The 15,613-nt window shown below is 34.0% G+C and overlaps 1 protein-coding gene across 50 annotated transcripts; it reads right to left on the reverse strand.

Moving 5' to 3' along the window:
- Positions 1 to 7,314: 7,314 nt before the first annotated feature.
- On the reverse strand, positions 7,315 to 15,090 carry LOC146935382 (lysine--tRNA ligase-like). 50 transcript variants are annotated; one of them, XM_085750580.1, is made up of 17 exons: positions 14,741 to 15,090; positions 13,990 to 14,079; positions 13,784 to 13,891; positions 13,601 to 13,633; positions 13,332 to 13,412; positions 12,589 to 13,178; positions 12,353 to 12,477; positions 11,377 to 12,246; positions 11,205 to 11,302; positions 10,997 to 11,115; positions 10,274 to 10,556; positions 10,099 to 10,197; positions 9,889 to 10,008; positions 9,407 to 9,456; positions 9,147 to 9,315; positions 8,904 to 9,021; positions 7,315 to 8,222 (listed from the first exon to the last, which is right to left on the reverse strand). In XM_085750580.1, exons 13-16 carry the CDS (start codon positions 9,961 to 9,963, stop codon positions 8,986 to 8,988), a joined length of 330 nt encoding a protein of 109 aa, XP_085606706.1. In that variant the 5' UTR covers positions 9,964 to 10,008; positions 10,099 to 10,197; positions 10,274 to 10,556; positions 10,997 to 11,115; positions 11,205 to 11,302; positions 11,377 to 12,246; positions 12,353 to 12,477; positions 12,589 to 13,178; positions 13,332 to 13,412; positions 13,601 to 13,633; positions 13,784 to 13,891; positions 13,990 to 14,079; positions 14,741 to 15,090; the 3' UTR covers positions 7,315 to 8,222; positions 8,904 to 8,985. The 50 variants fall into 49 exon arrangements, with proteins under 50 accessions (XP_085606706.1, XP_085606705.1, XP_085606702.1 ...); XM_085750579.1 differs by having other exon boundaries at positions 7,400 to 7,960; XM_085750564.1 differs by lacking the exons at positions 7,315 to 8,222; positions 8,904 to 9,021 and adding exons at positions 9,496 to 9,672; positions 10,640 to 10,690 and having other exon boundaries at positions 9,147 to 9,422; positions 12,589 to 12,661; positions 13,022 to 13,178.
- Between the last annotated feature and the right edge of the window lie 523 nt (positions 15,091 to 15,613).

Here is a 15,613-nt window from a genome sequence, read left to right on the forward strand (position 1 = left end):
AGTCAAGAGTTATGATACATTTTTAGACACATTTGGCACTTTATTTTCACAAGACTTGTAAAACAAGTAATTCACCACAACACATTCACAAACAGTAAAATATACATCAAAACAGAGATAAACTCATCACAAATTCACATGTCACAATTCAATATCATGCATCAAGATTAGAATCAAGATCATGCAATTTTTCACAAGATTTAACACAAAACATCACAAAATAAGCCAGAAAGATATCACATTATTTTTTACCAGTTTTTATTATGTAAAAACACCACAAAATTATCACAAATGTATCAAGAAGTATTCACAATTTTTTTAGAAAATTTTCAAAAGATTTGAAAACCTATCAGAGGCGTAATTAGCAAAAAATAGTGTGAGAAATAGCAAAAAGATCAGCAAAAACACAAGACAAACAGATTATAGGCCCAAGCCCACACATATGGATGAATCTGGATCATCCAAGAGCCTCAGAGGCGTTGGATTGATCCAGATCTTCCAAAACCTAGATCTGACGGCTCTTAAGCATACAACGCATGGTAAGGAAACGCATACACACAGTAAAATCAAATCTCAACCATACAACACATCAACAAGCAGATCTAACAGCCAGAAACGCATAGGGAGCATGGAAAGCAGTACACGCGCGCGCGTGGGATCAAGAAGCAGATATATAAGCAAAACATGAGGAAAAACAACACAACACTAAACCGATTCTCTCTCTAAAACAAAACTAGAGAGAGAAGCTCTGAAGATGAGCCTCTTCTTCTCCGATGGATCTTGAAACTCCGGTGCGGCGGCCGGTAACCTTCCGGTGCCGTTGCCGTCGCCGGAAAATTCTTTTGGCTCGGATCTTAACTTTCTTTATAGTTTTAAAAATCCTTTTTCACATAGATCATGGATCCGGCCTTAGAATTTTGAAATCAAGTCACAATCGGCTTAGATCTTGAGGTTTAGATTCGGATTTCGGTTTTGAAGAAGAAGGAAAGATTAAGAGTGGATCTAGAGTTTTAAACAACGAACTGAGAACTCGAAGCAATGGAAAGAAAGGTCGAAACCGTTACCTCTTGCTTTTGAAATGGAGAAGCACAAAGCGGCGTAGATGGGAAAACTTCAAGTCACGATTCCTCTTCTTCTGCGTTTGCTGCGATTTCGAGCCTGTGTTTATGCAGTGATGCAGTTTGATTCCATTCTTGATTCTTCCTCTTCCACGAAGCTGCTTCAGTTCAAATCCCTCTCTGGATCGATGAATTTGGTTCGGATTTCGTGAGATTTGAGCTTGAATGCTTGAATTTGATCTGTTGATGTTGATGATGGATGATTTTGGTGAATCACTGTTGATTCTGGGAAGGTTGGAGATGAATCACGGTTGAATGTTCTTGATGAACTTCAACGTGTTCGTCATTCTTTCTGCGTTTTTGATCTGAGAGGGTGGAGAGAGAAAATTGGAACTGTGTTTGTAACTGACTTTTTGGGAATTGTGCAGAATGATTCAATCTCTGACTTTGACCAATGACTGGGCCCTTTATAGCTGCCATGCAGTGATCCCTGACCAATGTTGTGATGCCACGTGACCTAATTGATTGCTGGACAAAAAAATCTGCAAAATGAACAAATAGAGGACCAAATTGCAAAAAGCAAAAGGACTAAAACATAATTTAAAAACTTTAGAGGACTATAATGCAAAAAGGACTAAAAATGAAAATAAAACTAAAATTGAATTAAAATTGGTAATTTGGAAAAAACTTAAAGTGAAACAAAATAAAAAACACAAAAAGGACTAAAATGAACCAACTGCAAAATGAGGTACTTTAAAGTAACCTCTCTGCCAAAATTTTGAGTGAAATGACCAAAATGCCCCTAGGGACTAAATTGACCCAAAATGACTCAAATGCAATTTTTGAAAGGTTTTTTAACATGGAATTAAAGCAAGGATTTATACAAACTAATTGAAAAGACTCAGAGACAATTTTCAAAGATTAAAAGGAGTTTTAACACAGGAAATGACTAAAATGCCCTTTTCAATGATTTTTGCAAATAAGGTTGAAATAAAGTGCAGTTAATCAAAGATATTTCCAAATGACTTGGAATGTAAGAAAAACCTTTTGGATCTTGAAATGCAAGAAAACCACAGACAAAATCACAATTAAACATTTTCAAGTAACAGCACTAAATTTCATATAAAGTAGAGTAAAATATCAGAGTAAAACAACAGTCAATTACAATCTCTCAAGAGTCAAAGACCCATCTCAGAGAAGAGGAAAATCATTTTGAGCAAGTATTTTTAGGTCCAAAATTAGGGTATGACAGCTTGGTACCATCTTTCTCAAGAAAAACATATTTCAAATTAGATGGTAAAACATTTAACTCTACCTTGGTGTCATCATCTTTTGCTTCTTCCTTGGATTCTTCTTTCAAATCTTCAAGTATGGCTTGATTAGGAAGAATCTCCTTCAAGGAATCTAGCTCCTTCAAACACTGTTCAATGTCTCTTGCTTCATCTTCATCAATAGCATTGAGTGCGTCCACCAGAGCACTCTCAAGGGGTGTTCTTTTGTGCAATTGCTTCCGAGTTGTCAAGATGACTTCTTCGGTTGCATCCATTTTGAAGCATGCACCCTTGTCTTTTGAGTGCTTCAAGGCTTCTCGGATGTTGAAAGTAACCTCTTCATCATTTACCTTAACCTTCATGATATTATTATCAAGATCAATCATCATCCGAGCCGTCTGCATGAAATTCCTTCCCATTAAAAGAGGCACATCCTCATCTTCTTCAACATCCATCACCACAGAGTCAGCCGGAAAAACAAATTTGTCCACTTTTACAAGAACATCTTCGGCCATTCCTAGTGGTTTTGCGAAGGATTTGTCGGCCAATTGCAACATCATCATAGTCCTCTTTATACAAAGATCACCAACTCTTTTGGCAACGGACAAAGGCATGAGATTTATGCTTGATCCAAGATCAAGTAGTGCTTTACCTACATGGGTTGTGCCAATAGCTACCGGTAGAGTGACTCTTCCCGGATCTTGTTCTTTCTTAGGCAACCTTCTTTGAATAATAGCATTACAATTGGCATCAATTTGGATAGTCTCTTCATCATTGACTCTTCTCTTCTTGGAAAGGATGTCTTTCATGAATTTAGCATAGACCGGCATTTGCTCCAAGGCTTCTGAGAATGGTATATCGATTTGAAACTTCTTGAAGAGTTCAAGAAACCTTGAGTATTGCCGCTCTTTATCTTTCTTCGATGGAGCATGTGGGTACGGTAATTGTTGAGCCGCCACTTGCTTCTCAACTTCTTTTTTCTTGCCTTTTTCTTGCCCCACATCTTTCTTCTTTCTCTCCATCTCCTCATGTTCCACTAGTTCTCTTTTTTCATTTTTTTTCTTTTTCAACTAACTCTCCTTTATTTTCTATGTACACATCCTTCTCTATCTCCACTACATCCTCCTCGAACTTCACTTGATCCTCCTCATTGACAACATCTTCAACCTTCTTTTCAACTACTATTTCTTCACCAACCCCTTCACCGATCACTCTACCACTCCGTGTTGCTATAGCTTTTGATTGCTATGCTTTGCTATGCTCCTTAGGATTTGGTTGTGTGTTTGCGGTGAACGTTCCCACTTGCGGATTACCTTGAGCCATTTGTTGTGCTAGTTGACCGACTTGCGTTTCAAGGCCTTTGATTGACGCGTCGGTATTCTTTTTGTAACGCCCTCCTTTTATTTAATTATTTTTATTCAGTTAGAATCTATTTATGTGATTTATTTATATATATGAGGTGTTAGTATTTTATTATGTGGCATTATTCTATTATTTATTAGAATATAAGAATTATTAATGTAAGTAGAATTGGAGGTTAGAATAGAAAGAAGAATAAGTTATTGGGCCTAAATAGATTCAGGAAGAGTGATTAGTATTATAAATAAGGAAGCTTAGGTTAGAAAGAGTTTTTACGTTAGACCGTTTTTTGGAGAAAGAGGAGAACTCAGAGAGAGAGAGAGAACCCTAGGAACGAAGAACGCTGCTTTTGATTTCAGAAAAACAATCTAAGGTAAGGGTGGGACTATCTTTCACTAATATTAAATCTGTGAATCATTAGATTGCATCTAACATGCTTTAGGATGAGTTTGTAAGGGGAGTCTCTATTCACATAAGGGTTTTATGAACATATGGGTAGTGAAGGGTTTGCATTCTTTTCTTTGTTTTCATGATGTTTCAATGAATTCATGTTAAACGCATGCCCTAATTTGCTGTTGTGATTTAAATTAATGAAAACCTAACATTGGGGATTTTATGAAATTCAATTAGTTGGTTTCTTAATAGCCGATGCACAACTACATAACGATGAACCTTGGAAATTCTTATAGGAGCCTACTTTATATTAGTTTTCAATGTTGTGGTAAATTCGTAGTAGATTCATAGTTATATTTAGATGATTAAAACGTGTATGATTGTATAGTTAATTTCAGAAGTCTAATTTTGAATGTGGTTCAGAAGTCTCTGAAACCAATGTCTTTCTTGTGTCTATTTGAATACGTGTTTTGTGATATCTGGTTTCATAGAAGATTAATTTCAACTAACAATAGTATCATGCTAATACCTTTTGAAAGAAATATACTACTTAAAAGGTTAATGATCCAAAACGAGATACTATCCAAAAGGTTTGGAACATAAGCACTCTTTTGACTAGGTACAACTTTGAATGAAATTTGTTTCTTTAAATTACCAAGAATCTCCATTCCATGAGCCTTAATAATTCATTTATTGTTGAACTTGATGAGACAGCATGGGATATTGCCTTTTAAATTCAATTAGTATTGCTTCAAAATGTTTACTTAATAATTAGCTTCTTATCATGCCCTTGTTAATTGGCTTACGGTTCCTTGCTATTATTTTGTGAAATAATTCTAGTTCTTTTTTGGTTACAGAAATAATTCTAGTTCTAATTCTACTATATATTTATCATAATTTTTCTTGATGTGTAAATGATTTATATGAATTAATTGACAATGTGTATTGATGTGTTATTTAATGATGTAATTGATGTGTTATTTGATAATGAGTAAATATGAATTATTTGAAGTTGTGTTATATAAAGATGTGGTATTGTTATTTATGCACTATATGTGTTAATTATGATGTTTATGTTGATGCAATGTTTAAGATGTTGTTGTTATCATTTGATACTGTTAAGTTATGATGCTGATATGATGTGACTTTATAAGTGCTGCATATGTTGCTGTTGATCTTATTTAAGATGTAAATGTCGGTCTAAGTCAAAGAATTATAAGAGATGTTCATGAAGTTGTCTAAGTTGTACGAAAGTTATGTCGTTGCATTAGAGTTGTGTCGTTGCATAGTCAGAGATGGGGGCTTAATGCCCGACAGGTCCTTTATGACCTTAGAGATGGGGGCTTAATGCCCGACAGGTCATTTATGACCTTAGAGATGGGGGTTTAATGCCCTGGTGGTACCACATGCATATTGAAGATGTCTAAGATGATTTAAGATGATTTAAGATGTTAAGATGTCAAGTTGATGAGCTATTAATGAAATGTTTTATGAATGATTATGGTGTTTAAGATTAGTAATTGATGATATATGAAGATGTTTATAAATAGTATTATGATAGTTTTATGACTAATATAAGAAGATTAATGATACTAGTTAAGAAAGTTAAGTTGTTAGATATAATTAATGAATTATATATGTTGTTAAATGTAGTTTATGAGTTACCTGCTTAATATTATTGTTTGAGAAATCTCACCCCTTTGCTTGAAAATGTTGCTCTTCGTATGAGTAACTTGCAGGTAACCAAGATTAGAGGCGTCGTGAGTGGACTCCTCACATGTGTGTCTAGGTGCTCTGATACGTAACGGGATGAGACTTGACTTCACTTCTATTCCTTACGTATAGTTTATGAATTTTTATGAATAAATGACGAAACAAGACTTTATGAGATTTCATGATGAGGCCTGCGTGCCAAAGACTTTTATTATGTTGAACTAATTTCCGCAGCGAAGTTTTGAATTACTTATGTTAAATGATTTTGAAGAATAAATGGTTATTTATTCAGTTTATGAATTTTTAAGAAGTGTAGCATTCCGTTTAAAGATGAATTACTCTGATTTTTAATTATGAAATTTTTACGTTGGGAAAACGGGGTGTTACAATTGGTATCAGAGCAGGTCCGTCCGTCCGGCCAAGTAGATGAGTCGTTGTGTCGTGACGTCATGTTTTCTAGTTAGTAGTTATGTTTTATTATGTGATCATGTTTAACTGACTAACTTTGATGTGGTTTTGTGTTTTGTTTGAAGAAGCAATAACTAAATTTATTTTCTCTTGTGCTTTGAATTTCGATGACGAAATTCTTTTAAGTTGGGGAGAGTTGTAACGCCCTCCTTTTATTTAATTATTTTTATTAAGTTAGAATCTATTTATGTGATTTATTTATATAATATATATATATATATATATATATATATATATATATATGAGGTGTTAGTATTTTATTATGTGGCATTATTCTATTATTTATTAGAATATAAGAATTATTAGTGTAAGTAGAATTGGAGGTTAGAATAGAAAGAAGAATAAGTTATTAGGCCTAAATAGATTTAGGAAGAGTGATTAGTATTATAAATAAGGAAGCTTAGGTTAGAAAGAATTTTTACGTTAGACCGCTTTTTGGAGAAAGAGGAGAACTCAGAGAGAGAACCCTAGGAACGAAGAACGCTGCTTTTGATTTCAGAAAAACAATCTAAGGTAAGGGTGGGACTATCTTTCACTAATATTAAGTCTGTGAATCATTAGATTGCATCTAACATGCTTTAGGATGAGTTTGTAAGGGGAGTCTCTATTCGCATAAGGGTTTTATGAACATATGGGTAGTGAAGGGTTTGCATTCTTTTCTTTGTTTTCATGATGTTTCAATGAATTCATGTTAAACTCATGCTCTAATTTGCTGTTGTGATTTAAATTAATGAAAACCTAACATTGGGGATTTTATGAAATTCAATTAGTTGGTTTCTTAATAGCCGATGCACAACTACATAACGATGAACCTTGGAAATTCTTATAGGAGCCTACTTTATATTAGTTTTCAATGTTGTGGTAAATTCGTAGTAGATTCATAGTTATATTTAGAGGATTAAAACGTGTTTGATTGTATAGTTAACTAGTTACAAACCCGTGCTTCGCACGGGGTGGATTGCTTTTTCCCGGATAATTTTGTTTGCAAACACATATTTGTTAACGCTTAAAAGTAAACTGATTGTGAATATAGATTTACATGCATATAGATATAAAAAAACCATGATCCATAACATATCAAATCCTAGACAGGTCTATCATAAACGTACATTTAAAAAAATTGCTCTAGAGAAGAGATGTTCAAATTACGGAACATTGTTATTCTTCGTAAATTTGAGAACGAAGGTCTCATAATCCGAATATTTGTTATGCATGGTCTAAGGCATGACATAAAAGATAGCATAACAATTATTGTCATTACATAATATACTGCAGCAGAAATATAGATGCTACCATGTAGTGTACAACCAATTTAAGGTTGATTACTAAAAAAGGGTTGGATTACTAAATCCAAACCACATTCAAAACATATTGTCATCGAAATGTTATACAAAATATACATGCCAGCATACAATTTCCAAAAGTTTAGAACTTTCTTCAAGCAATATCATTTATACGGACCAACTCCACAAACAACACTGTAGGAGGAACACCTAAATCGAATAACAGCATGTCGCCCTCTTGTAGGTGATTGTCCCTAACAAATTGGAACCAGCCTCCTCCCAAGGATTTTTCAGCTTTGTTACGCTCAGCGGTAATGAGGCGGCAATCGTATTCATGACCGGTAAGCACATCAAGCAACTGCATTGTCTTTCTTGGTTGCCTTAGAACCTCCCTCCAAACTCGGTTTGAAAAATGCTAATACAATGCAAGAAAGATCAACTGAATATAGTGCAATATAATTGTTAAATCATGTATAATTACCATTTCGTTTCTCCAATGCTCATTCATAATATTATTCATAAGGTGACTTAAGTCCTCACTACAAAATTTGGGACTACATTATCGTGAATAACAAATGCAAATTTAATTTCGGTTAAATGTTGTGAGCAGATATGTTGTTTGTGAATCCATTAAACATCTCCCTATTGAATGAAGACAACACTCACCAATGCAGTTCCTGCAAGTGCCACAAGTGCAGATAAAAAGTTGAAGAACAAAGTTTTTGGTATGCTGAAACCAGATCTTATCAAAATACCAAAATCAACAACATGTATGCAGAAGAAACAAAAAGCATAAAATTCCTGGTGGGGAAGCAAAAAATATCTGAAGCAGATGATATCAATGCAATATAGACGACGACGAAAAATTCGTTCAATACAGAAAAGTTAGAAAGAAAAAAAAGTACCAGTTCACTACACTCAAAGCATTATAAATTGAAAAATAATAAAGCACCAAATGGAGAAAAAGTGATCACTTGCAGTAGTTTTGCTTCCCCTATTAAAAGATCATATAACCTAATATTGATTTATACTTCCCTGAATAGAGACCATATCACAAGCACAATAATAGTTGTTGCATCAGCTGAATCGAGACATGATAGCGACTATAACCGAGATTTAAAACCTTGGTCATGAAAGCAAGATACTAAATACCTGGCATCTAATGCTAGATAGATCATTCTCTTTTTTTTTTTTTTAAAAAATAAATTGCTAGATTGATCTAAAATAAAACATATTATTAAACATGCAAACAATCATATAAACATGTATAACACGTGAATCCAGAAACAAATTACTTGGAAGCAATCAATTAGAGTTTCAATCAAATCCACAAAGTTGAAAAAATGTTAAGAGCTTACGCTTTGGGCTGCCACTGCAGTTGCAAACTCAACATGTCCAAAGCCTTTAAACCTTCCATCCTCATCTAAAGCAAGACGTACATCAACAACCTCTCCGCAATCTTGGAAGAAATTTTCTCTGAAAAAATTCAGTTAGATAAGGCATCCCTTACTCTCTAATTTTCTACTTCTCTACATTTTAAAAAATACAAAAATCTAGTTTTGTTGAAAGAGTTTAAAATGTCGCTCTTGATATCGACAAACCTGAATCATTTCTAACAATTCTGAATTTTTCCATGGGCCTTGATCACACATCAAGCAATCTCCATACTCAGAACATGTGCAATGACCAACCAAAAATGTTGGCAAGTTATTGAAAAATTGAACAATTAGATCTAAGAGTTTCATAAATTGCAGAACATCACAAATAGACCTGAATGTAGGTCATATTCATCAGAAAAGGTTTCAACTTCCTAAGTTGCTACTGAAAAAATCATGGCTTAACTGTACAAAAGTCGTTTTACCTCGGATCAATAGCCTCTAGCAACACATTGAGATAATTAGAACCCAAAACCTGAAACATGAATGTTGGAGATTTAACATAAACACAAACCTGTCAGCTAGAGGTTGATATAACAAAATATAGTTGTGCAAAATCATCGCATCTGAGATGAAAAATTCTTCGATATATTAATTATCCGAACTTGTGCATTCACTTAGGAATGCCTTCACCGCTTTCCACAACATCTTAAAGCCAGAACCAACATTAATAATAGAGTTTATTTAGAGTCTGCAAGAATAAAGATGAATTTTAATCAACTTCAATAGGGAAGCTACTACAGTAAAAATTTAAGAATCTGTCTAACTTTTTATGTTATTATTGTTGTAAACTTTAAAAAGCACATAATCATTGTCATATTATCATATAATCTAACTTAATGACACATTAATAGCAGGCATGTATATCTAAATCATCTGCTCATAAGCTATGATCAACAAAAAGTACCTCAGGATAATAATTGCTATCAATCTTCTGAATTTCCATGAAGATGTACCTTGCAGGCTTTGAGAAATTAGACATTCCATAGAAGAATAATAAAACCACATAACCAGATCAGCATTATTCCTGTAACAATAAAAATACAAATGAGTCATGCCAAAATACAATAGATTTTATAATCACAATCGATGAGTGACAAATTTGAATGCACTGCACCTGAAGGGTGGAGTGAAGTCTATTTCAATAGGATCTTTATCAACCCCATTTGCATGATATTTGATTTTATAGCTTCCCTTTGTGAGTTCGTGAATAGACCTTAATAAGATAAAATCATATGGCTTAAAGAAGATAAAATCAAATATAGCAATCAATAGACCTTAATAATTCTCACCACTCAACATTTTCTGTGTTATCGCCATTAGGTCGTTGTAGTCATTATAAGCCATATAAAAATCACAGGTAGTGAACTCAGGAGTATGTGTAAGGTCTATATCCTCATTTCTAAATTGTTTACCAATTTCATAAACATCTTCCATCCCACAAACAACCAGCTGCTTGAGATAAAGTTCTGGAGCAATTCTCATGAACAACTTTACGTTAAGTTCATTGTGGTGAGCTACAAATGGACGTGCTGCTGCGCCACCGGCAATCTTGTTTATCATAGGTGTTTCAACCTGAAAGTAGTGAAAAGAATAGGTAGGAGGAATGGAAGAAATTATAAGCAACTGGCATCAGAATACTTGGACAGAGAACAAACCTCCATAAAATTAAGGTCATCAAGGTGCCTATGTAAGAAATGATTTTATTTCTCGATTATGTGGCAATAAAAAAAGAGACCACTGTTAATAGATGAGGGATGCGTGATATAATTTATAAAATGAAAAATAACAAAGGAAGTATAAAATTCCTTCTCCCCCCAACTTCACATCTCATATCAGAACATACTATTCTTATAAAGAGAATGCTTGCACAGCGAAAGTCATAATAATGGATGGTGACACAAAAGGTTCATATGCTTATATTCAAGTTATGCCATGCAAACTTCTTGCTGAAGTTTATATCGATAATTTTGAATAGAAACAATTAACAGATCATTGGTTCTGTGAATGTGTACCTCTGCCTGAATAGCAGCTACAGTCTTAGCATGTGGTGGACGATATGCAGCAGGTTTTTGTGCAGTTGGGTTGGCAGAAGAGGCTTTTGTAGAAACTTGGGTTGGTTTTGGTCCTTGACCTGCAAAAAGTTCAGGGTATTCACACTTTATAGAACAAAATATAAAACTCGTCACAAAAAGAAATAGTAGAATAAACATGGTAAAGAACCTGATGGTTTTTAATCTTCAAGTTTTATCGAGTCTATGAGACTTGATTAGTTTACTGATGTCACCTAACTTACTTGGTGACTCTGGTTTCCAATCAGCCTGCAAATAGTTTACACACAATTCAATGACATATACAAAAACAATTATCAGCAAGAGTTCGAGATACTACTGACCTGGTATAACTTGTCAAACATCTCCTTGAAGTACAATGACCCATTATAGTGAAAAATCTTGATCCTTCAATGGAAAAAGAACAAAATAAAATGAAAAATGCTTTCTTAGTGGATGAAATTGTATGACCATCAGCAAAATATTCTCCCATAACATGTTTTCTGATTCATCTATCACGAGAAATGAGCAAATAAAAAAAGGAATGTTTTTGTGGTAACGATGTATATCAAAGATTGACCATCACAAGTGTGATGATTGAAATGACTATTCGTTCCTTTGTTAGTTTTTCCGAAGAAACTACAAATGCATTCGCGAAGATAGCGAATAAGGTTGAAGCAAAAATCATGCATAAACCAAATATAGTAGTGATGGAAAGAAGAATAAAATAGCGCAATAAATCGTTTATACAAAAATAATTCAAGAACCAAACAGGTACCAACATGAAAAACTAATCTAGCCATACTATTACCAGACTTGAAAACCATCAAGTCTGCACCCTATTTAAGTTATAGCCATTATTTGACCATATTTTATACTGAATAGCATGTCGCGGAAACAATAGATATTAGTTAAAAACCATCCACGCTAACCTCACTGACATTCGCAAACAATTTTGAACACATATTCTAAAACTGCACTTAACTTATATTTGACAATATATAATAAAATGAAATAGGCTTCCTTTTTTTGCTCCACTCCAAGGTTTGCAATGCCACCACAAAGCAGGGAAGTTCCAAGCACAAGAAGAAGGTTTGAAAGGATGGAACCTAAAAGAGAATACTTGACAACAACAATTTGGTTGCTGCTAAGAGTAAATATTGCTATTATCAGCTCACTAATATTCCCACATGTTGCATTAAGAAGCCCTCCAACTGTAATAATAGAGAATACATAAACATTTAGCTTCACGTAATCAATTATATTTAGCTTAGCTCCAAATTAAACATTAATCAATGAGTTATGAACAATTTTATATACCTGTAGGACCAATGAAGAAGGCAATTTGTCTGCAAAATTTGAAGTAACAACCAGCATACAATCTAATATCTGTTTGTTTTTAACTGTTGTCCCGTTAGTGTACAAAATCAGTGCTGGATCTTCACCTAATCCAAAGGATATGAAAAACAAATGATGAGAAAGAACTGCCTCAGAAAACTGATACGAAGATATTCTACTTCATCCATTTTTAAAAGCTGAAAATGTGATATTCTTACTTGATCTTTCGACATTTTTCAGGAAAATTCTGTCTGCATCAATTTCCCCATTTTGTGAATGTCCATTTCTACTCTTCTCAGAGGAATTATTAGGAACATGCAGAATATGGAAAAACTGAGAAGAGGTTTTATTGGCAATGCTTTGCATTAATTCACCATGATCTTCAGTACTCAATATAGCAGACACATCGCCAACATTTTTCTTCCTTAGGTAAGGTTCATTTTGAAGCATATTTACATCATATATACTTTTCACAAAGGAAAAAAAATCTACAGATAAACCAGCTATTTGAAAATTTCATATAAAAGGTACCAAGATAATGTCAATGGAAAATTAATATAGTCCTGAATTCTTAATGTTCACAAGCTAAACGTTAAACAGATAAAAGAAAGGAGATGCTATATAAGAAAAGTGAGTGTTTGCAAAGCATACCGAACCGAATTATTCATCACATAGAGAAGCTCTACTTCTGCATAGCTGAGTGCAAGTGGAACAACAACACCTCCACTAAGCCAAGTCGCGAGTATTCCAGCAACAAATTCGCAGACGGTTTCGCAACTATTCCTATTCGAGCTCCACCAAGATTTCCCTGGATTTCAATGCCATAAATAATTTGACTAAACGATTCTTTTGTACATAAGCAAGAATGTAGTACATCACTCACATAGTTACAAACGCCCAACAATATACTAAGTATTCAATTAACCTTAAATTTTTAGCAGATTGATAAAAACAAAATAACCTCAACTTTTATTCTCCTCAATACATTGTGTTTCGACTGTCCTCGGTCAAATGAACCAAATTCAGAGAAAAATTGCTATATCTGCGCCAAGGCCACAAAAATATCTTGTGCATTAACAAACCTCACTCCAAAAAAAAACACCAAACAAATCTTGTGCACAACATAAATTCAAGACACAGCTACACAACATAAAACACTATATTCCCAATCAATATAACAAAGATAATAAAAGAGAAACAACTCAAGGATGCCCATTTCCAAACACCTACCAGTCCAGGATTGGTGATTGCCAAGCCGCTCCCCTGCAAGAACCACATACATACATATATAAGATAAACCTTATTGACTTCATCGTTTTCACCCTATTAGTACATCACTCACGCAAGGCACAACCATCAGACATGCTTACATCATTAGCCTATAATAACTATCAAGTTAGGATGCTGACTAACCTGCAAAAATTTTCTCTTTTGTGACCAATGCCTAGGTACAGGTACGGTGTTACGATAAGATTTCAAAAACACCAGCAACTTAGGATCTGCTGCAGTAGCATCCCAAACCTGAAAACGAAATTATGAAACATCATTTGCATAACGGCCTTAAAAGAAGCGGATACCCAACAATTTGAAACTAATTCTGCAATATAAAACACTCCTACCACAACAACATCAGGTCTTGAGCTAACTTGTTCTAGTTCAGCAATTTTCATTCTTCGTTGTCTAATTTTGCGAATTAGTAGTCTCACAACCTGCAAAAAAAAGATGCAATGAAATCAGGAAAATAATGGATGAGATATCCTGATGTAAACTTCAGAATATGACACTAATGACTACACAACTTAATAGTTATTTACGATCACAAGGCAATAACTCAAACAAATAATCAAAGGCTTTGTCAAAACATTCATTCACATATTCCTTAAGAGAGGATTTACATTCCAAAGCTCAAAAGATTAGTTAATTTCAAAACCTTGAATCATAACACACTCACAATATGAAAGGAACATTTTGACAAACATGTACTACACCTTAATTCAGGCAATTATACAAACATCTTGTGGGTTGAACAAATCAGCAGCAATGCATTTACAAAATTGAAATAACTAATTGCAAACTTGATTCATGACATAAATGCAAGTACCAAAAACATACTTACAAAAAAAAAAGGTACTAATTCACTCATTCTTATTCTTAATTTGGGTCTTTTAACCTCAAACTCTAACAACACTACTGTTGCTACTAACAGCCAAAAATACATAATTAATCAAACTCATAAGTTGTAATGCTAATCTATTCCTTACAACAACTTAAACAACTTATGCTTCAAAATTCTAGCTTATGCATCAAGTTCTAACTCAACTCTTTTCCAGCAATCAGCAAAAACAGAACAGAGTTAGAAAACACACATACCCATCAATTATTGCAGCTGAGCAACCAAACCCTAACTCTAATCTTCCTTGTTTCTTGCTTCAGACCATCCTGATAAATCATATTCAGTGCCCATGCAAGAGGTTCTTGTTTGAATAAAAATGAAAACCCAAGGTGAAAATTGAGAGAGAGGGACACGTTCAAGGGAAGAGGATAAGAGGATTGAGACTTGATTTGTGATTATTCCATCATGAGGGTTCAAAAATGAGTTTGCATGTTGATTCTATGGAGTTTGGGTGAGGATTGAAGAATTTGGGGCTAAGAGAGTGAGAGGGCCGAGAGAGACATGGGAAGAAGGGGGAAATTTTTTTTTCTGGTGTGAGGAAAAGAATGGAAGAATAGCTCCCAAACATATATATATACCCATGTGCTAACAAATTACTGAATTACAAAAATGCCCCTCCTGAGGGCAAAATGGTAAAATCAACGGACATTCATTTTCTTATTTAGTTTAGTAGATTTCAGAAGTCTAATTTTGAATGTGGTTCAGAAGTCTCTGAAACCAATGCCTTTCTTGTGTCTATTTGAATACGTGTTTTGTGATATCTGGTTTCATAGAAGATTAATTTCAACTAACAGTAGTATCATGCTAATACCTTTTGAAAGAAATATACTACTTAAAAGGTTAATGATCCAAAACGAGATACTATCCAAAAGGTTTGGAACATAAGCACTCTTTTGACTAGGTACAACTTTGAATGAAATTTGTTTCTTTAAATTACCAAGAATCTCCATTCCTCGAGCCTTAATAATTCATTTATTGTTGAACTTGATGAGACAGCATGGGATATTGCCTTTTAAATTCAATTAGTATTGCTTCAAAATGTTTACTTAATAATTAGCTTCTTATCATGC

The sequence above is a fragment of the Medicago sativa genome, chromosome 3 (assembly GCF_051527215.1).
Source record: "Medicago sativa cultivar Bolivia chromosome 3, Bolivia_mono, whole genome shotgun sequence".
Lineage (NCBI taxonomy): Eukaryota > Viridiplantae > Streptophyta > Magnoliopsida > Fabales > Fabaceae > Medicago > Medicago sativa.